The sequence below is a fragment of the Hemitrygon akajei genome, chromosome 6 (assembly GCF_048418815.1).
Source record: "Hemitrygon akajei chromosome 6, sHemAka1.3, whole genome shotgun sequence".
NCBI lineage: Eukaryota > Metazoa > Chordata > Chondrichthyes > Myliobatiformes > Dasyatidae > Hemitrygon > Hemitrygon akajei.
Genome location: NC_133129.1, coordinates 183861463 through 183886256, shown reverse-complemented (window position 1 = coordinate 183886256; position 24794 = coordinate 183861463). Strand labels below are relative to the sequence as shown.

General features: G+C 42.0%; 1 protein-coding gene across 1 annotated transcript in view; it reads right to left on the bottom strand.

Annotated features, from left to right (window-relative positions):
* Positions 1-12566: 12566 nt before the first annotated feature.
* Positions 12567-24794, bottom strand: part of LOC140729749 (TBC1 domain family member 12) — a 151351-nt gene continuing 139123 nt past the window's right edge. Inside the window, exons 11-12 of the mRNA XM_073049914.1 lie at positions 17446-17568; positions 12567-12982 (exon numbers count right to left, since the gene is read on the bottom strand). Coding sequence (XP_072906015.1) covers positions 12759-12982; positions 17446-17568 — 347 coding nt within the window. The 3' untranslated portion in view covers positions 12567-12758. The remainder of the gene's footprint in view (positions 12983-17445; positions 17569-24794) is intronic.

Here is a 24794-nt window from a genome sequence, read left to right as displayed (position 1 = left end):
ACTCGTATCTGTGGAACTCTGACTGTTCGCTCACTAACAGAACCCACAAATACCACCATGACCAATGTATTAAGTAGTGTGTGGAGTGTGCAAAGTGATGGATGTCACCAAATGTGCTGAATTGGTGACAGGTCCCACTTTCAATATTTAATTTATTTATTTATTGAGATACAGAGCGAATACGCCCTTCCGGCCTATTGAGCTATGCTGCTCAGTACCCCAGATAATTAACCCTAGTCTAATCACAGGACAATTTACTTCTTCTTCGGCTGTCCATCGGTTTTGATGTTGACTGTGCTGAGAGTTTAGTCTCCACACTATCCCGAAACTCTACTCCAACACACCTTGCACAGTAATAAGACAGACGCTGTCGTGCTCCCACCATACAGTCTCTCTGGGCTTCCAAGTCTGATGCTAAGTGGTACACAGGAGTGTAAGGAAGCTGCCCTGCAGTGACAACTAACTAGTCTACTGATGCCATCCGTTGACCAGCACTCTGATTCCTCCACACGTCACCAAGGTGGCTGTACCATTGACCCTTTTGGATTCGTCTGCCACTGACACCATCAGACGCCCTGCTGCCGGCGTCCTCGTTGGGTGCAGCCTTTGCCTGAAGAGGCAGAACCTACAAAGTAGCGAAGGCATGCTTCCCTCCTTGACTTAGCCAGCCACGATCCCACTACTAGATCTAGTCTAGTAGTATACCGACGGAACATCACCTTCACGGCTAGGTTAGACCTGCCAGAGAACGAATCTCCGTCGTACTTCACTGATGTTCGGCCAGTGTCACTCCTGCTCCACGGTGAGGCGCCAAGGTAGGATTTTGTAGGACGGGACAATTTACAATGACTAATTAACCTACTAGCCGGCCAGAGGCATGGTGGCATCGGCACCAGACCAGGGAGAGAGGTTCCAGGTTCGAATCCAGCTGGATCCATACACACTTTCCATCAATGTTGGGTTGAGCATCGGCCTCGATAAAAGAACAGATAAATGCTGCAGAAAATATAGAGGGGATGTCAGAGGTAGGTTTTTTTACACAGAGAGTGGTAGATGTGTGGAACACCCTGTGTGTGGTGGTAGAGACAGATATATTAGGGACATTTTAGAGACTCTTAGATAGGCATGTGGATGATAGGGAAAGGCTATTTGGGAGGGAAGGGTCCATTGGTTTTATAGTAGGTTAAAAGGGAAGCACAGTTAGCAGTTAGAGTAATGCGATTGCAATGCCAGTGACAGGGGTTCAATTCCGGCTGCTGTCTGTAAGGAGTTTGTATGTTCTGCCCGTGACTGTGTGTGTTTCCTCCGAGTGTCCGGTTTCCTCTCACATTTCAAAGACATGCAGGTTAGTAGGTTGATTGGTCACAGGGCTGCAGCCAGGCAGCATGGGCTCACTGGGACAGAAGGATCTGTTACTGGTCTGAATCTCCTAAGAAAAAGGTCGGCACAACATTGAGGACTGAAGGGCAGAGGTGCTTGCTGTAATGTTCAAAGTTGATGAGACCTCCACGTGTCAGAGGGAGGTACAGGCAGGTACGGAATGCAAAGCACTGAGAAAACTAAAAGGATTCCTGTAAGTGGAATGATCACCTCCCACACCTCGTGGGCACAAGCTGCAGCTGAGAAGTTAGCATTAAAGCATCACTCAAGCTTTGTGACCATCAATACACTTCCACCTTCTCTGTATATACTCAAGGGAAAGGTTTATAAAACTGTAATGCCCTGGTTCACATCTTTACTGTTATGCTGTAGATGTTTCATATTTGCAGCCAAGGAAACTGGGGTGTTTCAAAACTATATCCCACACCCCTTGAACAGAAACAGAAATGATGAAGAACTTCTACATGATAAAACTTTATAAAACTTTGAGAGGCAAGTCAAAGTTTTATAAACTTCGAGTTCAAATGCCGCAAGGTAATGTTGCAGCTCTATAAAACCCTGGTTAGACCACACTAGGAATATTGTGTTCAGTTCTGGTCTCCTCATTGCAGGAAGAAGGAGGAAGCTTTAGAGAGGGTGCAGAGGAGATTTATTAGACTGCTGCCTGGATTAGAGAGCACGTCTTATGAGGAAAGGTTGAGCGAGCTACTGATTTTCTCCTTGGAGTAAAGGAAGATGAGAGGTGCCTTGATGGATGTTTACAAGATGATAAGAGGCATAGATTGTTTGTACAGACAGGGGCTTTCTCCCAGAGTGGAAGTAACTAATATGAGGAGCCAGATCAGCCATGACCTTTTTGAATGATGGAGCAGGCTCGATGGTCCAGATGGCCTGCTCCTGCTCCTATCTCTTATGTTTTATAGTTGTAAGGTAATTAGAGGAAAGTACAGGGGTGATGTCTTCATTACACAGAGAGTGGAGGATGGAATGTGGTGGTAGAGGCAGATACATTAGGGCCATTTAAGAGATTCTTAGATAGGCACACAAATGTTAGAAAGATGGAAGATTATGTTGGAGGGTAGGGTTAGATTGAGCTTAGTGTAGTACAGTTACTTGAATTAAATATGGTGTTCTCCTAAGCAGTTGTCTATTCCAGGTTGTTAGAGCAGATTCCATTAATGAAGAATGCAGTGTGTGACTTTGTTTAATGTGGGGAGGCTGCTGCACGGGCAGCCACCTCACATCCCTCGACAGATTGGGGTCAGGGTCCAGTGGCATGGAGTGCAAGATGACCAGGGATAACGTTTCCTCTATTTTTCACAGCTGTGTGGACCAACCATTGCTCTGAGCAGGAAATTGTTACACAGACACTTTTAAACTGTATGGCACTTCAAATGATTTTTTTTGTAATATGCATACTATGAATATTTAGAATGAAAATTGAAAAATAACACAGAACTTTTGATTTTACTTATTCATTGAAGGGTATAATGAAATACAGTATAACAAAGAAAAATTTTCATGTTTCATAAACTTTTTGTAGCTGTGTCCAATTCCAGCTGTGCAGCAACAAAGGCTCTGTGCGTGGGAGCGTTTCAGTTACTGCGTGTCTGTGATTCCGTGTAGCTTAGAGGGGTCAGTGTCTGGGGACCCAGAATGGGATCTGGGGATTCTCAAATATGTTAAAATGTCAGTACAACACTGTGGGCTGATAGGCCTGCAGTGTGCTGTAGTGTTGTATGTTCTCTGTTCAATCAACAGAGTGGACAGGTAGAATCTTTTCTCCAGAAAGCTCCCTGGAAGTGGCTACACAGGTTCAAAGGTTCATTTATTATCAAAGCATATATCCATATACAACTCTGAAATTTATCTTCTTCAGATAGCCACGAACCATAGAAAGATCATGAAAGTTGTTCAGAGGGGAATATCAAACCCACCACCCCGGCACAAAACAGAACGGCATCAACCCCAAAACCCCTCCCTTCGCACAAAATGGAACAAAAACATCATCCTGCACAAGACCCCTCCCTTGGACAAAAAAAAACTTACAGAACATCAACCCCCAAACACCTTCCCCTCACACAACAAATGGATAGGGAATGGGCGATTAAAAAAACAGAATATAAAAACCACACCCAATGTTTCAGGAATAGCTTCTTCCCCTCCATCATCAGATTTCTCAATGGAAGGTGAACCTATGAATACTTTCTCAGAATTTCTTTTCTTTTTTGCTTGCTCACATTTTGCACAACTTATTTAATTTTATACAGATCTCTTATTGTAATTTTTAGTTTTTTATTATTATGTATTGATAGATAGATAGATAGATAGATAGATAGATAGATAGATAGATAGATAGACAGATAGATAGACAGATAGATACTTTATTCATCCCCATGGGGAAATTCAACTTTTTTTCCAATGTCCCATACACTTGTTGTAGCAAAACTAATTACATACAATACTTAACTCAGTAAAAAAATATGATATGCATCTAAATCACCATCTCAAAAAGCATTAATAATAGCTTTTAAAAAGTTCTTAAGTCCTGGCGGTAGAATTGTAAAGCCTAATGGCATTGGGGAGTATTGACCTCTTCATCCTGTCTGAGGAGCATTGCATCGATAGTAACCTGTCACTGAAACTGCTTCTCTGTCTCTGGATGGTGCTATGTAGAGGATGTTCAGAGTTATCCATAATTGACCGTAGCCTACTCAGCGCCCTTCGCTCAGCTACCGATGTTAAACTCTCCAGTACTTTGCCCATGACAGAGCCCGCCTTCCTTACCAGCTTATTAAGACGTGAGGCGTCCCTCTTCTTAATGCTTCCTCCCCAACACGCCACCACAAAGAAGAGGGCGCTCTCCACAACTGACCTATAGAACATCTTCAGCATCTCATACAAACATTGAATGACGCCAACCTTCTTAGGAAGTACATTCGACTCTGTGCCTTCCTGCACAAGGCATCTGTGTTGGCAGTCCAGTCAAGCTTCTCGTCTAACTGTACTCCCAGATACTTGTAGGTCTTAACCTGCTCCACACATTCTCCATTAATGATCACTGGCTCCATATGAGGCCTAGATCTCCTAAAGTCCACCACCATCTCCTTGGTCTTGGTGATATTGAGACGCAGGTAGTTTGAGTTGCACCTTATCACAAAGTCCTGTATCAGTTTCCTATACTCCTCCTCCTGTCCATTCCTGACACACCCCACTATGGCCGTGTCATCAGCGAACTTCTGCACATGGCAGGACTCTGAGTTATATTGGAAGTCTGATGTGTACAGGGTGAACAGGACCGGAGAAAGTACGGTTCCCTGCGGCGCCCCTGTGCTGCTGACCACCGTGTCAGACCTACAGTCTCCCAACCGCACACACTGAGGTCTATTGCACTGTACTGCTGCTACAAAACAACAAATTTCAAGTCAAGTGAAGTTTATTGTCATTTAACTACATACATATATAATGTATATAGAAACAAGACGTTTCTTCGAACCAGGGTGTAAAGCACATAACGCACAATAACTTATGAAGGAAGGGATAAAATCTACAGATGAATCACATATAAATAACAACTAAAGTGCATTAATATTAAATATTGTAAGGTATTGAATAGATTAATCAGTGACGCTTTGAATATGAAGCGGCTGCGAGTTCAGAAGCCTTATGTCCTGAGGGAAGAAACTGTTTCTCATCCTGACCGCTCTTGTTTTTGTGCATCGGAGTCTCCTGCCTGATGATAAAAAGTCAAAGAGGATGCTGGATGGATGGCTGGGATTCTTAACAATACTAAGGGCCCTGTGTTCGCTGCGCTCCTGATAAATGTCCCCAGTGGATGGTAGGGGACCCCTATGATCCTCTCAGCTGTTCTCACGGTCCTTTGTAGGAACTTCTGGTCCAGTGCTCTGCTGCTTCCATACCAGATAGAGATGCAATTTGTCTGGACGCTCTTAATGGTGCTTCCCAACATATGCCAGTGATATTAAACCAGATTCTGATTCTGATTCTGAAATTGTGTCAGCACTTGGAAAGATATTCTTGTACTAGGACAGGCAGCAAATGAATGTGTTATTTTTATATTTCAATGTTCAAATCCACTTATTATCAAGGTATGTATGACAACCTTGAGATTCATCTCCTTATAGGCAGCCATAAAACAAGAAACCCAGAAGAACCCACTGAAAAAAAGACCAATAAAACCCAATACGCAGACAGAGATAAAAGAAAAATTGTGCAAACAATAAAAGTAAGCAACAGCATTCGCAATGAAAGTGAGTCCATAGACACAAAGCCCAAAGCAGGCCCACGGCCTCAGCCTCAGTTCATCACACGATAGAGCAAAACTTCGCAGAGCCCTCAGACACAAAGCCTGGAGCAGCCCGTTCAGGCCCACAGCCTCAGCTTTAGTGCAGTGAAGAGCAGAGCAGCAAGCAGAACCGGCCTGACCCTTGCACCTGGGCCTTTCACCCTGCCTTTTCAATCCGTCCAGCACGATAGTTAAATTGTCCAAACATCGGGTCATTCCTCACTCTAAAAGCCGGGCCCTGTTGTATTGATACGCTCTGGGCCTGGACCCTGTTGTCACGTTCCAGCCTGTACCCGACCTTTCCAAATCGGCCTGGTGCTTAGGTCGATCAGACCTCACAGACTCCGAAACTCTTCCATCCCGATTTTTCTCCGCTTCGCATGCCCCGACTCCATCTAGACCTCACTCTGACAACTTCTCCAATATTTGAAAATTTCATAAATGTGATATATCTCTGGAATAAAATTCCAGAGTTCAAAGCAACCGCTAACTGTAGTACATTTTGTCATTAACCACAATGTCATAACGTCTGGGAGGGGATGAGTTAACTGCTCCCTTAATGTGCAGATGGCAGGTTGCCACAGAAATAAAACTATGTGGGTGAGTGTTTCTTTATCTGTAACACACCTTGACAGAAATGGGCTGTGCAATGAACTCCCGGGACCTGAGGCCTACTTCACAGCTTTGTGTGTCAGACATAAAAGGACTTTTTACAAAGTACAAGCTGGTATCCAGAACAAAGCATCTAGTATGACTGACAACTCTTCCAACCACTTTAGAGTCGTAGTCCACCCTTCGCTGTGTGCCTTCACTTTATCTGTAACCCCTATGATTTTATACACCTCTTAACATTTTTATTTCTTTTAAATTTTATTTAGAAACATAGCACAAAAAGTGCCCTTCTGCCCTTTGAGACTCACCACCCTGCAGCCCCCAATAACCACAATTTAACCCCAACCCAGTCACGGGACAATTTACAATGACCAATGAACTTACGCAGTATGTCTTTGGACTATGGGAGGAAACCGGAGGACCCAGAGAAACCCATGCATTTGATAGGGAGGGTATACAGAGACTCCTTACGTTGGACGTTGGGATTGAACTGCAAACTCCATAATGGCCTTGCTGTAATAGCGTCACACTAACTGCTGCTGCTTCCCTCACTCTCCTACACCTCATGGAGAACACGCCTCAATGATTGAGCGAGCTCGGGCTTTTCTCTTTGAAGGTGGATGAGAGGTGGGTTGATAGAGGTATACAAGATGATAAGAGTTAGAGATAAAGTGGAGAGCAGGAGACTTTTTCCCAGGGTGGAAATGTCTAATACAAGTGTGGATAATTTTAAGGTAATTGGAGGAATGAACTGGGGGGGGGGGGGATTGTCAGAGGTAAGTTCTTTACATAGAGAGTGGGGAGTACGTGGAATGCCTGCTAGGGGTGATGGTAGAGGCAGATTCGTTAGGGGCAGTAGAGACGCTCTTAGATAGGCACATGGATGATAGAAAAATGGACGGCAATGTAGGAGGGACAGATTAGATTGATCACAGAGTAGATTAAAGGGTTGGCACAATATTGTGGGCTGAAGGGCCTGTACTGTGCTGTAATGATCTACGTTCTATGAATTGGACAGGTTTCACCTCTGAATAGCTTCAAGCTCTGGTTGGGATGGGAGGTTAACTTGCACGAGCTGATTGTGATGGAGCTGAACGGTTTTGGGTGCAGTCCAAGACTCCACACAGCAGTACCCTGTGCTTAGTGTGACATGCCCGAACCTGTCATGACAAAGAAACTATCTACACTGAAACCCCGATAATCCAAAATTTCTAATGCTTTAGCATCTATCCAGTAATAGGACATGAATATAGAACAGCACCGGAACAGGCCCTTCAGCCCATCACATCTGTGCCAACCGTGATGTCAATTTTAACTACATATTTGCGTGCAGGGGCTCTATATCCCGCCATTCCATGTTCACAGGTCTGTCTGAACATCACCATTGTACAGGCAGCAAGCTCACGTAGAGCTTAGCATGACCCGGGTTCAATTCCCACCACTGCCTGCAGGGATTTTATACATTCTCCACGGGATGGTGTAGTTTTGCTCCAGGTGCTGCTCTTTCCTGAAGTTTTGCCACTACAGACTGATAAGTTAATTGGTCACATGGGTGTAATTGGGTGGCGCAGGCTTGTTGGGATGGAAGGACCTGTTTATCATCCTGTATCTCTAAAACATTGTTTAAAAATCTGCTTCCAGTACCATCCCTGGCAGTGCGTTCCACCACTCCGCGTAAAAAAATATGCTTCACATAGTTTTTTTAAAACTTCCTCCTCTCACCATAAATCTATGCCCTTTAGTAGAATCTGAATCAGAATTATAATAGAGTTATAGTCATAGAAAAATACAGCACAGAAACCGGTCTTTTGGTCTATCTAGTCCATGCTGAACCATTTAACATGCCTAGACCCATCGACCTGCACTGGCACCATAGCTCTCCAAACCCCTACCATCCATGTACCTATCCAAACTTCTTTTAAATGGTGAAATGAAGCTCGCATGCACCACTTGCTCTGGCAGCTGGTTCCACACTTCACTACCCTCTGAGTGAAGTTGCCCCTCAAGTTCCCCATAAACTTTTCACTCTTCACCCTTAATTCATGATCTCTAGTTATAGTCCCACCAAGCCTCAGTGGAAAAAGCCTGCTTGCACTTACCTTGTCTAAACCCCTCAATTTTGTATATGTCTATCAAATTTCCCTCAATCTTCTATGTTCCAAGGAATAAAGTCCTAACCTATTCAACCTTTCCTTATAACTCAGGACCTCCAGTGACTGAGTTACTGGCATATGTCATGAAATTTGCAGCAGTACAATGTAATACGTAAAATATTATAAATTACAATAAGAAATATATATTAATGTAAATAAATAGTGCAAAAAAAATTGAGGTAGTGTTCATGGGTTCATGGACTGTTCAGAAATCTGATTGTGGAGGGGAAGAAGCTGTTCCTAAAACGTTGAGTGTAAATCTTCATACTCCTGTATCTCCTCCCTGATGGTAGCACTGAGAAGAGAGCATGTCCTGGGAGGTGAGGGTCCTTAATGACGGATGCCACCTTCTTGAGGCATTGCCATTTGAAGATGTCCTTGATGCTGGGGAGACAAGAGCCCATGATGGAGCTGGCTGAGCTTACAACCCTTTGCAGGTTTTTCCGATCCTGTACAGTGGTCTCTCCATACCATATGGTGATGGAAACAGTTAGAATACTCTCCGTGGAGCATCCGAATGTGACATTTCTATCCTGGGGAAAAGATTCTGACTATGTATTGTACTCACACCTTTCATTACAGTCATTCTGGTAACAGAAATTCACCCTTACAGAATTCACAGATCAGTACCCAAAACGTGGGACATAGTTTGCTCTTACAAAATCTGTCTGAAAAAGAAGCAAACAACACAATACTTTCTCAACACACAAAAAAATGTGCTTCTTGAACATGTCCCGGAGTGGTTTCACGTTGTAGAAGGTTGTGATATAGACTGTTTTCTAGGGATGCAATCCCTCAGGTCTCCGCTCAGCCTCAGTCATTCCAGAGGAAGCAAGCCAAGTTTGTCCAGCCTTTCCCCTCTAATCCAGGTGGTATCCCAGTGAAACTCTTCTGCACCCTCTCCAAAGCCTCCACATTCTTACTGTAATGGAACAACTGGAACAGCACAGCATGCTCCAAGTGTGACCTAACCAAAGTTTTATATAGTTGCAATATGTCTTGCAAACTTCTCTCTCCCTCTCTCTACTCACTGAATCAGAATCAGAATCAGGCTCCTGGACTGCCTTCACTTGCCTCAGTGCTGAACTGGCTCTATGACTGTGGGCTCAATTTTGGTGACTCTTTGGTTCATTGCCTGTGCTTTATTTGTTTACCTTTTATTGTTTCTACAATTTGTTCCTTTTTTTGCATATTGGGTGCTTGAATTTCTTTTTTATTGGTTTTATTGTGTTTTGTTTTGTTTTGTTTTGTGGCTGCCTGCAAGAATGAACGAATGAATGTTGGCGATAGATTGAACTAATGTGTTTATGAACTATGAACTTTTCCAGACTTCTGGTTTTTATAATTGCCCATTCCTTCTCCGTTTTGCTCTATGAGGGGAGGGTGTTTGGGGGTTGATGTTCTGTTAGCTTTTTGTGCAGGGGAGGGGTTGTTTGGGGTTCAATGATCTTTTCCATTTTGTGCGGGGAAGGGGGGGTTGATGATCAGATGCCTTTCTTTTTTTGTACGGGGAGGGTTGGTTTGATGTTTCTCTCTAAATGACTTTCATGTCCTTTCTTTGTTTTGTGACTGTATGGAGAAAGACAAATTTCAGAGTTGTATCTGGACAGATGCTTTGATAATAAACAAACCTTTGAAGACAAACTTAAGGTTGTAAACAGTATACATACTTCAATTAATAAATGTACTTTGAGCTTTGATGGCAGGAGGGGTTGTGCCCGTGATGGAACTGGGTGAGTCTACGACCCTCTGCATCTTTTTGCCATCCTGTGCATCAGAGCCTCCATACCAGATGGTGATGCAACCAGTCAGATTGCTCTCCACTGTACATCTGTAGAAATTTATGAGTTCTTTGGCGACGTACCAAGTCTCCTCAAACTCCTTAGAAGTAGTTGTGGGCCTGCTTTCTACAGGATTGTACCAATTTTCAAAATTCAAAGTAAATTTATTATCAAAATACAAACTGTCAAAGTACCGTATACAACCCTGAAATATATTTTCATGTGGTCTTTCACAGTAAGTATAAGAAAACACAACAGTATCAATGAAAGACTGCACCCAACAGGACAAACAACCAATGTGCAAAAGACTAAAAATTGTGCAAATACAAAAAGTAAGAGAAAAACAGAAATAATAATAAATAAGCATTAAATATTGAGAATATGAGATGAAAAGTCTTTGAAAGTGAGTCCATAGGTTGTGGAAAGAGTTCAGTGAAGGGGTGAGTGAAGTTATCCTTCTGGTTCAAGAGCCTGATGGTTGAGGGGTAATAACTATTTTTCAACCTGGTTGTGTGAGTACCTTCTTCCAGATGACAGCATGGTCTGGATGGTGGGGTACCTAGATGATGGATGCTGCTTTCCTGTGACAATGCTTTGTGTAGATGTGTTCAAAAGGGGTTGGGGAGGGCTTTACCTGTGATGGACTGAGCTGTATGCACTACTTTGGATACAATGTGTTGGCCCAAGATAGATCCTCTAAGATGTTGTCACGCAGGAATTTGGAGTTGCTCACCCTTTCGATCGCTGAGCCCTCAGTAAAGACTCAGGGGTGTTCCCTCGACTTCCCCTTCCTCCTATCGTATCACCCCCTTCACATTCATGAGGTTCTGTGCTGCCTATACTAGGCTTCAATGGACATTTTCTAGTACTACCAACAGCATCTAAAAAAAGTGAATTCAAGGTGTGTTGGGATATTAATAGCACTAACATCCAATTATTTGGAAAATCTGCCGGCCTGGTTTCACCAAGGAACTGAGTGTGCCGGATTATTGGAGTTTTACTATGACAGACAGAGAATAATGGAGGGATTGATCTCTGCAGGAAGAAAAGGGAAAGGAGAACCAGATTTACTTAGTTCCAATATTCACTTGAATCTTGGCTGGTGTGAGTACCTTAACTACACACTTACCCATCTTTCTTCCGGAACTCTTACCAACACTCATAAGCAAAAATTTATTACTCTCTGCTGTAATCCAAACAGTTGTCCCTGTGTTTTTTGGGGTCAGAGGTTTACTATAACAACATCCTCAAAGAGGGTGGGAAATGTCTGGGAAAAGGTCTCTGGCTATCCACTTAATCTAAACCTCTTATCATCTTGCACACCTCTATCAATTCACCTCTTTGCTCTAAAGAGAAAAAACCCCTAGCTCATTCAACCTATCCTCATAAGACATGCTCTCTAATCCAGGCAGGATCCTGGTAAATCTTCTCTGCACCCTCTCTAAAGACCCATGTCTTATATAATGAAGTGACCAGAACTGAACACAATACTCCAAGTGTGGTCTAACCTGGGTTTTATAGAGCTTTAAGATTACCTCATGGCTCTTCATCTCAATCCCTCGAATAATGAAGGCCATATGCCTCCTTAACCACCTTATCAGATTCTACGGCAACTTTGAGGGATCTATGTACGTGGACCACAAGGTCATTCTGTTCTTCCACACTGCTAAGTATCCTGCCGTTAACCCTGTATTCTATCTTCAAATTTGACTTTCCAAAGTGAATCACTTCACACTTCTCTGGGTTGAACTTCATCTGCCACTTGTCAGCCTAACTCTGTATCCTGTCAATGTCCTGTTGTAACCTACAACACCAGGGGTTCCCAAACTTTTTTATACCATGGACCAATATCGTTAAGCAAGAGGTCCATGGACTCCAGGTTGGGAACCCCTGTTCTACACTATCCACAACACTATCAACCTTCATATCATCCGCAAATTTACTAACCCACATTTCCACTTCTTCACCTGAGTCATTTATAAAAATCACAAAGAGCAGGGGTTTCAGAACAAATCCCTGTGGAGATTACCGACCTCCAGGCTCCAACTAATACCACCCTCTGTTTTCTGTGGTCAAAATAATTTTGAATCCATGCTGCCAAGTTTCCCTAAATCTCATGCCTCCTGACTTTCTGAATGAGGCACCATGGGGAATCTTGTCAAATGCCTTACTAATACTCATGTACACCACATCCACCGCTCTACTGTCATTAATTTGTTTTGTCACTTTGTGGAGACTGAGAATCTGTAATCTCTGTTGAGGAGGCGTCATGTTCCTGAGCTAAAAGGACAGAGGACAGAGCCCATTGAGTGGAATTAAAACTTCCTTTATGAATCCTGATAGTGCATTTCATGAGATACAAGCAAAAGCCATTTGAAAACATACATTTCAAAGAGAAAGTTACTTCAGGTAGGGAGGTTTACAGACACATCCTAATGTATGATTCACAGTTATCCATTTCAAGAGATTTTCTTTCCTAAAGTGGAAGATGAAACAATGAAAATCTTGATGACAAAGCTGATGTTATCAAGGTGGGGTTCGCTCGGTCCGGCCTCTCCTGTAGGTCACCCTCCACACTACCCCTTTACCACCAAGGGCAGACGGTCGCCTCTTTGAGTGACCCAGAGCAGCTGGTGTCCTATCCTGCGACTGGCTCACCGCAGGGTCTTCAGGCAAATGGCACAGGTCCTTAAGGTGACATCGTGCGATCTTTCCAATCTTAGTGAACATGTTCTTCAGTGTCTCTTGTCCTGATCCAGAAAAGAAATAAGATAAAGCATTTGATGCTCAGAGTAAAAAAAAAACAGGATGTACTCCTTGGAATTGCACCCATTGCACCAAACTCCTCCCAGCTATTCCTCCCTTTCTTGGTGATTATTGAACTTGGCCTCTTCTCATTGCTACCATCAAGGAGGAGGTACAGGAGCCTCAATGTTTTAGGAACAATTTCTTCCCCTCAGCCATCAGATACTTGAATGGACAATGAACCTATGAACACTTCCTCACTATTTTGGTTCTCTTTTTGCACTACTCATCTGTTTTCCCAGCTCTTTTCTCAATTAGTTTTGTTCTTTAAAAGTTGTCCCAAATAAACAATGGCCCAATTAACCAGAATCCACTGTATTTATTTCTTATTGTAATTTATCATCGTTATGTGCTGTGTCATATGACATAGGTGATCATAGTCTCATGACCATGATTGTTCTTGGCAATTTTTCTCTCCAGAAGTGGCTTGCCATTGCCTTCTTCTGGGCAGTGTCTTTACAAGATGGGCGACCCCAGCCATTATCAATACTCTTCAGAGATTGTCTGTCTGGTGTCAGTGGTCGCACAACTTGCACATGTGATTTGCACTGGTTGCTCATAAGACCATCCACCACCTGCTCCCATCCCTCCTCCGATTGGGGAGGGGGGTGGGTAGGCCTAAGCAGGTGTCCCAGGGTGATCTGCAAGCTAGTGAGGGAAGGAGTGCAACTTTGACAGAGACATGTTTCCAACCTGCCACCCAATTTACAGGTTTTTATTATTGAGTATTGCACTGTACTGCTGCTGCAAAACAACAGATTATGCAACATGTGCCAGTGATATTAAACCTGATTTGGGAAGATTAAGCATGTTCTACGTAAATAAATTGTATAATTTGGGGGCAGACTACAGAGCTATGAATTTACACAGGCTAAACTTTGAGCTGACAAGGTAAGTGGAAAAGATTATTCAAAACATCGAAAGGATGTTTTAACAAACTATTAGAGGAACAGAAGTCAAAAATTAGGATATTAGCCAGATATACCAGCTAGTTGAGTGGTGTTGCAGCAACAACTTTGCACTCAATGCCTGTAAAACCAAAGAACTAATTGTGGACTTCAGAAAGGCTTAGACAAGGGAACACACACCAGTCCTCATAGAGGGATCTGAAGTAGAGAGATTAAGCAGTTTCAAGTTTATGGGTGTCAGTATATCTGAGGACCTAACTTGAAGCCAACATATTGATGCAGTTATAAAGAAGGCATGATAGCAGCTATATTTCATTAGGAGTTTGAGAAGATTTGGTATGTCACCAAAAACGCTTGCAAATTTCTACAGATGCACCATAGAGGGCATTCTGACTGGCTACATCACTGTCTGGTATGGGGTATGAATATATATATACTGTAATTCAAAGTTTCTTTTCTGTACTGCTGTTGCTAAATTAATGAATTTCACAATATATGCCAGTGATGTTACACCTGATTCTGATTTCCATATGAAGTGGAAATTTTGACCCATTGAGTCTCTTTGAGCGATTCTAGTCCCCTATACATTTCAGAATGAAATTCAACTTTATTATCACTGACATATGACACAAAGTTTGACAGGGTATTTTGGACAGGGAGGACAGGTAGTTTAAAAGAGGGATTAAAGAAGCCATCTTTGTCAAACTGGAGAAGAAATCCCTGAACATAGAGGATGGGGTTCGACACCACCTATCAGCAATTTGCAATCTCTACCCCAGCATCTCCACAACAGTTCACACGAACTTTCGTGCATAGATAAGACTAATAACCTTCTCATTACCTCCATGGATTAGAACTGAAGAAGACTCTTAGATGAGTGGTGAAACATCTAGACAACACAGCAAGTCCAGTTGCCTTGATTTTCTACTGCTTGATATATTAGGGATCAGTAGTTTCTGAGATATTCAAACCACTCCATCTGGCACCAACAAACATTCCATGATCAAAGTCACTTAGATTATATTTTTCCCCATTCTGATATAGCTAGAGAAATAAATATTGAAAACTTATGACCAGTTCTGGGTACAAGAGTTTGGGAAGGAAAACCAGGCCTCAGACAAAGTCCAGAGATATACTGAATTGTCTCAGTGAAGAGAGACTCCGGTTCTATGGAGAAGCTAAAAAGTTGGGGTAGTTTTTAAAAAACATATTGAGATACAGTGTGAAACAGGCCCTTTGTGCTGTGCTGCACAGTAATCCCCTGATTTAATCCTAGCCTAATTACGGGGCAATTTACAATGACCAATTAACCTACTAATCGGTATGACTTTGGGCTGTGGGAGGAAACCAGAGCACCTGGAGGAAACCCACATGGTCGCAGGAAGAATGTAAAGTTCTTTACAGGCAGTGGCAGGAATTGAACTCGGGTCACAGTACTGTAAAGCATTGTGCTAACCACTACACTACTGTGCCGCCCCAGATGAGTGTGCTGATACGGTAGTGCAGTGGTTTACAGCGCAAGTGATCATCTATCAGGGTTCGATACCCAATGCTGTCTGTAAGGAATTTGGTCACGTTCCCTGCCACTGCATAAGTTTCCTCTGGGTGCTCCACTTTCCAAAGACATATGGGTTTGGGTTTCTAAGTTAAGCAGGCGTGGTGACACTTGTGGGCTGTCAGCACAATGTTCCTGACTTGATACAAACAAAGTATTTCGCTGTAATGTATGTTTTGTTGTTTCGATGTACATGTGCCAAATAAAGCTAATCTTTAAAACAGGGAGGTTTAAAGGATATTCAAATATATGAAGGGTTTCTCAGTGGTTTCTGGTAGTGGTCAATAAATGCCAGTATTGTCGGAGACACCTACATACCAAAAAATCAGAACAAAACACGCTGAATTTGGCTAAGCCTTGGAAATATAATATATCAGTAAATAATAGCATCAGTAAATAGTCATGAACAAAGAGATACAGGCAGGGTATTAATTACTTTTAATCCTACGTAATTTAATAATCATTTCGTTTGATGTCACCAGTGAGTTATGTCACAACAGGAAAGCCAGACGATGGCATTCTGAGCATAATTCACTTACAAGCATGAAATTCCAACCTGAAATGCTCATCGTGCTGATGACTGTGATCTAGTTCAAAGTTCAAAGTAAAAATTTATTATCAAAGAACATATAAGTCACCATATACACAGTAAGTACAAAGAAACAACAAAAACAAGCTTAATAATAATAATAATACTAATAAAATAAATAAGCATTTGGTCGATTGCGTGAGATGAAGAGTCTTTGAAAGTGAGCCTGTAGGTTGTGGGAACAGTTCAGTGAAGTTATTTCGATCTAAATAAAGGCAGCAGTTTAATCCCATAACATGGACCTGTTTCTTACTGCGCTACTCTGCTACCCCGATGCAGAGTGGAAGGTTCCTGTAAGGGGTATTGGGGTGGTGCTGGAAGCATATATGACAGTAGTGTTGAAGAAGCTTTTAGATAGACACATGAATATACAGCGAATGGAGGGATATGGATATGGATCGTATACAAATAGAAGAGGTTCAGTTTAACTTGGCATCGTGTTTGACACAGACATTGTGGGCCGAATGGTCTGTTCCCATGCTGTACTGTTACATATTCTATACATCTGAACAAAAACAATTGGTAAAGAGCTACTGGAGCCTTAGGTCCCACACCAACAGGTTCAGGAACAGTTATTACCTTCAGCCATCAGGCTACTGAATCGGTCTGGATAACTTCAGTCTCCTAACACTGAACTGATTCCATAACTTATGGACTCACTTTCAAGGAAACTATAACTCAAGTTTCCAATATTACTTGTTTATTTTTCTCGTTCATTCATTATGTGCCATGTCGTATGATATGAGTGATCATGGTCTTTCCATGGCCATGATTGTTTTTGGCAGATTTTTCTACAGAACAGGTTTGTCATTGCCTTCTTCTGGACAGTGTCTTTACAAGACGGGTGACCCCAGCCATTATTAATACCCTTCAGAGCTTGTCTGCCTGGCGCCAATGGTCACATAACCAGGACATTTGTGATATGCACCAGCTGTTCATACGACCATCCACCACCTGCTCCCATGGCTTCACATGACCCTGATCGGGGCTGGGGGGGGGGGGCTAAACAGGTGCTACACCTTGTCCAAGAGTGACCTGCAGGCTAGTGGAGGGAAGCAGCACCTTACACCTCCTTTAGTAGTGAGGTACCTTCACTCCACCACCCATAATTATTATTATTATTTTTTGTATTTGCACCGTTTGTCTTCTTTTGCACATTGGCTGTTTGTCTGTCTCTGTGTGTAGTTTTTCATTGATTCTATTATATTCCTTTGGTTTATTGTAAATGCCCAAAAGAGAATGAAACACTGGATTGTGTATAATGACATATATAATATGTACTTTGACAATAAATTTACTTTGAACTTTGATTTTAAATCAACTCTAATCAAGTTACTATCTGGAGAAGTGGTCTACCTCTTCCTGTTGATGCACTTGACTTAGAAGATTTCTTCCCGTCATCTCCATTCAGGTTAGTTGCATCTTTTCTCTCCATGTTTGTCACCTCCGTCACAGCAGATGTTTGAATGGAGTGTCTGCCTGTCAATTTATCACAGAGGGAAAGATATTACACATCGGTCATGACTTTGACTGCAGCTCTCTCTTGTCTCCCTGCCAGACATCTGCAGCTTCATCACCCGCTCCAGGGCAACACAGATACTGGGCGAGAGCTAGACAGTTAACAACAGCATAGTCATAGAGCACTACAACACAGAAACAGGCCCTTCTGCCCATCTAGTCTGTGCCAAACTGTTACTCTGTCTAGTTTCAACAACCTGTACCTAGACCATAGCCCTTCATACCCTACCCAAACTTCTCTTAAATGTTGCAATTGAACCTGTGTCAACCCCTTCTGCTGGCAGCTCGTTCCACACTTGCACCACCCTCTGATTGAAAAAGATCCCTCTCATACTCCCCTTAAATATTTCTCCTTTCACCCTTAACCCATGACCTCCAGTTCTAGTTTCACCCAACCTCAATGGAAAAACCCACTTGCATTCACCTTATCTATACTCTTCATAAATCTATATACCTTTATCAAATCTCCCCTCATTCTCCTTGCTCTAGGGAATAAAATCCTAACCTATTCAAACTTTCGCTATAACTCAGGTCCTCAAGTCCTGGCAAAAGGTTTTTAAATTTTCTCTTTACACTTTCAATTTTATTGATATCTTTTCTGCAGGGAAGTGACTCTCAGAAACATAGAAAATCTACAGGCCCTTCGATCCACAATGTTGTGCCGACCTTGTAAGCTACTCAAGAAGCTGTCTAGAATTTCCCTACTGCATAGCCCTCTATTTTTCTAAGCTCCATGTATCTATCTAAGAGCCTCTTAAAAGACCCTATTATATCTGCCTCCACCACCATCGCTGGCAGTGCATTCTATGTACCCACCACTCTCTGAGAAAAACTTACTTCTGACATCCCCCTTGTACCTACTTTCCAAGCACCTTAAAACTATGCCCCCATGTGTTAACCATTTCAACCCTGGGAAAAAGTTTCTGGCTATCCACACGATCAATGCCTTTCTAACAGATCACCTCTCATCCTCTGTCGCTCCAAGGAGAAAAGGCCAAGTTCATTCAACCTATTCTGATAAGGCATGCTCTCCAATCCAGGCAACATCCTTGTATAATGTTGAATATAAATGATAAGATGACTAATAGTTTGAATAGTTGATAAGGTGATCAAAGAGGTGTATGATGCATTGGCCTTCATTAGTCAGGGGATTGAGTTTAAGAGTCATGAGATGATGTTCCGGCTCTGGTTGAACTCTAGTTAGACCACAGTTGGAGTATTGTGTTCAGTTCTGGTCGCCTCATTATAGCTTTACTAGGATGCTGCCTGGTTTAGAGAACAGGTTTTATGAGGATAGGTTGAATGAGAGAAGGCTTTTCTCGTTGGAGTGAAGGAGGATGAAGAGTGACTTGATAGAGATGTATAAGATGATAAGAGGCATAGATAGAGTGGATGAACAGAATTTTTTTTTCCAGGGTGGAAACAGCCAATATGAACCGGCATAAATTTATGGTATTTAGAAGAATGCATGTGGGAGGGGTGGCTGAGGTTGTTTTTTTACAGAGTAAGTGTTAGGTGTGTGGAACACTCTGTCGGGGTGGTGGTAGAGGTAGATACATCAGGGACATTTAAGAAACTCTTAGATCTGCACATGGATGATAGAAAAACGGAGGGCTATGTAGGAAGGAAAGCTTAGATTGATTGTGGAGAAGGTTAAAAGGTCAGCGCAACATACACTAATCTGTTTTATTCTCCTAATTCAGGGGTTCTCAACCTGGGGTGGATGGACCCCTTGCTTAATGGCATTGGTCCAGGGCATAAAAAAGGTTGGGCCTAAACGTTAACTATCTCCACAGATGATGCCTGAATATTTCCAGCATGTTGTGCATGCATTCAGATTTGCACATCTGTGGTAGTTTTTTGCCCTTTTGGTAAAAGATACTACCTGTAACTGGAGGTGTAAATGTCAGCATTGAACTTAGAAGTGTTCAGATCTGCTAATTATTCAAAAATGTTGTGGCAGTTCAATGGCAAATATAATTATGCTTCATATAAAACGAACAAGAAATTTCTGTTAAAATCTTTCTGTTCTTTTCATAAAAGTACTTTGAACGAAAAAAAACAATGGATTCCTTTCAAGTCTTCCTTTAATAAAAATATGTGGGCCAAGGTTAAGAGGAGGGAGTGTAGAGTCAGCAACTGCACTCACACAGGGTAGGACATGTTAGGCACTTTAACATCATCAACTTCCATCGAAATAGAAACTCTGAGTTTCACCTGTCTAATTCACTATGATGGTCCTTTGTACTTTCTTAAGTCCGTGTCCAGTGACTGTAAGCGTGCAGGCATGTGTGTGGTGGGGTTTGAGGAGTGCAGACTAAACCACAGCAAGAGCCTGTGATATTAAGTCAGCGTGCATCTGCTCCCAGTGTGGGTGAGAGGCAGTGGGTGTACGTTACACTCACTGACCCACTCCTGACGAAAGCACCTCTGAGTGACTTCTGCAGACATAACATAGGAAGCACGGTGTTTTACAAACAACCTTTGATTCAAGACAATGGTGAAGGGATGTTGGGACATCTGTAATCACATCCAAATATTTCTATGGAACAACCGGAGGTTAAACTTAAGTTCTCCGCATAATTTACTCTCAAAACAAACTGCACAGATCACACCCCAGTAATGTATTTTTACACAATGCAGGAAATCAACATCCATCATCAGGGACCCCACCACCCAGGTCATGCTCTCTTCTTGTTGTTGCCATCAGGAAGAAAGTACAGGAGCCTCTGGACTCATAGCACCAGGTTCAGGAACAGTTATTACTCCTCAACCATCAGGCCCTTGAACCAAAGGGGATAACTTCACTCAACTTCACTCGCCCATCACTGAACTGGTCCAACAACCTATGGATTCACTTTCAAGGACTTTTCACCTCATGTTTTCGATATTTATTGCTTACTGATTTATTATTATTATTTCTTTCTTTTTGTACTTGTACAGTTGTCTTCTGGGCTCTGGTTGTTTGTCCATCCTGTTGGGTGTAGTCTTGATTCTATTGTGTTTCTTGAATTTATCGATTATGCTCGCAAGCAAACAAATCTCACGGTTGTATATGGTGACAAATATGTACTTTGATAATAAATTTACTTTGAACTTTGATATTAATCTTTACCACTTAAAATAAAGATTAGTTTTATTTGACGCATGCACATTGAAACATGGTGAATTGTGTTGCTTGTATCAAGAATCAACACAGTCCTAGGATGTGCAGTGGGCAGCCCGCAACTGTTGCTACTCTTCCTGTGCCAACATAGCATGTCCACAATTTACTAATGCTAGCCTCTATATACCTTTGGAATGTGGGAGGAAACCCACACAGTCACGGCGAAAACTGGGTTAGTAAATCTGGACATGCTACTTTGGTGCTGAAAATGTGGTGACACTTGTTGGGCTGCCCCCTAGCACATTCTCGGAGTGTGTTGAAAAATGACATATTTCAGTCTATGTTTCTATGTACATGTGACAAATAATGTTTTTTCCACTGGGCAACACACACAAAATGCTGGAGGAACTCAGCAGGCCAGGCAGCATCTATGGAAATGAATAAACAGTCAACGTTTTAGGCCAAGACCCTTCTTCAGGACTGAAAAGGAAGGGGAAGACGTCAGAATAAAAAAGTGGGGGAGAGGAAGGAGGAAAAGCTAATGGTAATAGGTGAAGCCAGGTGAGCGGGAAAGGTTAAAGGATGGAGAGGATGGAATCTGATAGGGGAAGAGAGTGGACCATGGGGGAAAATGGGAAGGAGGAAGAGATCCAGGGGGAGTTGATAGGCAGGTAAGAAGAGGTAAAAGGCCAGAGTGGGGAATAGAAGAAGAGGGGAGGAGGAGGGAATTTTTTTAAACTGGAAATTGACTGAATAAAAAGGGCTGCTCCTCCACCCTGAAGGTGGCCTCATCTTGGCACAAGCAGAGACTAGGGACCAAAATCTTGGAATGGCAATGGATAAAACTAACCTTTATTTTTAATCTTTTACCCTCTACATGAAATAGTTGCCCTTCAAGTTCTTACTAAACCAACATCCTCTGATTCTTGATACCCAAAACTTGGGGAAATGACATAAAGACAGAAGATTCTGGAAATCCAGAGCAATGCCCACAAAATGCTGGAGGAACTCAGCAGGTCAAGCAGCATCTATGGAAAGATTCAAAATTCAAGATTGTTTGAAGTCATTTCTAGCACAGAGGAGTAAAGAAAGGCAACATAATTGTCATTCTGGATCTGATGCAGCACAAAAAAACACAATAAGATAAAGAACACAATAAATATAAATACCTAAGATAGTTTACATACATAGATTGACTGCATGTTCAAAGGAATAAAGAAATAATTTCCATAGATGCTGCCTGATCTGCTGAGTTCCTCCAGCATTTTGTGTGTTCTACTCTGGGAAGAAAGACAATGTGTAGTCACTCAATTGCCAGACCTCATGAATTTTATGCATTCCCCTCAATCTCTTGTGTTCCAAGAAACTGTGCCCTGAAAAATATTTTCTGGTTATTTTCATTTGCCCGGTCTTTACGAGACCAGTGACCCCAGCCATTATCAATACCCTACAGAGATTGTCTGCCTGGTGTCAGTGGTCGCATAACCAGGACTTGTGATTTGCACCAGTTGCTCATATGACCATCCACCACCAGCTCCCATGGCTTCATGTGACTCTGATTTGGGGACTTAGCAGGTGCTACACCTTGCCCAAGGCTAACCTGTAGGCTAGTGGAGGGAAAAAGCACCTTACACCCCCTTTAGTAGAGACATATCTTCACCTTGACACCCACATACACTCAGTGGCCACTTTATTAATAACACAACACGACTTGCTCTCTAAAGTACTATCGATCTCCAGCCCACTTATCCCACAACTCACTGCTCTTCCCTGTCCTGCCACCATGTAATTTTTCAAAGTTTCAATCCAATTCCATTTTGAAATTACCTGTTGAACCTGCTTGACCCAGACCATAGCAGGCCGATGCTTAAAAACACAATTATTATACACTCAGTGGCCACTTTATTAGGTACCCTTGCTCGTTAATGCTATTATCAAATCAGCCAATCATGTAGCAGCAACTCAATGCATAAAAGCATGCAGACATGGCCAAGAAGTTCATTTGTTGTTCAAATCCAACATCAGAAATGGGAAGAAATGTGATCTAAGTGACTTTGTTCATGGAATGATTGTTGGTGCCAAATGGGTTAGTTTGAGTATCTCAGAAATTGCTGATTTCCTGCGATTTTCGCACACAACAGTCTCTAGAGTTTGCAGAGAATGGTACGAGAAACAAAAAACATCCAGTGAGTGGCAGTTCTGTGGGTAAAAACGTCTTGTTAATGAGAGAAGTCAGAGGAGAATGGCTGGACTGGTTCAAGCTGACAGGAAGGTGACAGTAACTCAAATAACCACACGTTACAACAGAGGTGTGCAGAAGGGCATCTCTGAACGCACAACATGTCAAACCTTGAAGTGGATGGGCTACAGCAGCAGAAGACCACACTGGGTTCCACTCCTGTGCCAAATAAAGTGGCCACTTCAAGTAAAAAGTTCTTCACTGGCTGCATGGGACTTTTTGACTTTCTCCGGCTGTAAAAGGAGTCCTATTAATGAAAGGCATTTATCTTTTCTTTCTGACTTTCCCCACAAGTCTAATGAGAGAGCAGACTCAAGGAGAACCACACAGCTCCCAGCTAATTTGAAATATTATAGCATCAGGAGAATGAAAAAGCATCATGTTCTAGCTAAACAATAAAATAACATGTTCCTGATTACAACAAATATAATTACTTTGGTGAAATATTATATTCTCTCAGCGTATTAACCACAGTTTTTAAAAAAAAGCACTTCTCTCATTTTTCCTTGAACAAGTCATGGTATCTGCAAATGAATACTGTTTGAATCTGCTTTAGTTATGACCTTGCCTTGGAGTGAATGGCGAACAGCCAAGTCTATTGAACAAGAATACATCAAATACAGGAGCTGTCGTCTCATCAAACACTTACTTTCAAGCTCCTTGGAGGAATATATATATAGTTATTTTTGTGTCTGAGCCACACTTTTAATTACAATTACCATGTCTGAGAAAGTGATAGACGCAGAAACTCCCTTACACATTTAAAAAAAAGACTTGAAGAAATAGATGAGTTGAAATAAAAACAGAATTTGATATAAGTATATTGACATTATGAAATTATCCAACTTTAGGTGACTCATGTCTCTCTCTCTCTCTCTCTCTCTGTATCATTACCACTGCCTGCCAACAGTTTAGCTCAGATTTTCCTTTGCTATTTAGTCTGGCTTGCCAAATTCGTTGTAGAGCCCAGTTATTACCTCAAGTCCCTGTAAAGCATATATGTCAAACTCAAGGCCGGCCCGCGGTGGAATTATCTTTGGCCCACGAGATAATATCTAATTACTATTAAACTGGCCCCAGTAATCGAAGCGCCTATGGCGTATGATATGGCTAATGCTGAGTTTATTCAGGTACCAGGTTTTCAGGGTTTTTAGTGTTTATTCGGCAGTCTTCTTCATAAGAAACGGAATTTGTAAAGTGAAACACTTTGTAGTTATAGCAGAGACTGAGACACATGAGAGCAGGCACCCCTGCAAGGATTGCAAGGACTTCTGAGAGGATCATTGGGGTCTCTCTTTTACCCATCACAGATATTTATCAGGTGTGCTGTTTACACAACCCTTAAGATTCTAGTGATCCCTCCCATCTGTCCCACAATCTCCTTGACCCCTGGAGGTACCATAGCATTAGGACAAGGACAGTCAGGATGGGAAACAGCTTTTTCTCCTAGTTCGTAAGACTACTGAACTCCCTGCCACCATCATGTATGAAGCACCAGTAGAGTTATACTGTTTACTTTTTAACTTGTCTCGTAAAGCACCTATTTGTTAATTTATTTGTGGTAATATTACTTTATGTGTTGTGTGTGAATTATATGGACTGTGTTGTTTTATTTTTAATTTGATTTAGCAATTCAGCACGTTTTGTATTTAATGTTTAAGTAACATTTCAGTAATCTTGAACATATATATTTTTTCAATGAGCATTCTTGCTCATTTATACAATTCATTACGGGTTATATGTATAGATATGTGAACTGCATACATCACCATGCTACCACGTGATACTTACGTGCCTTGTTTAAAGCAAAAGATGAAGCTAGACTCACATTTCAGACTCTGT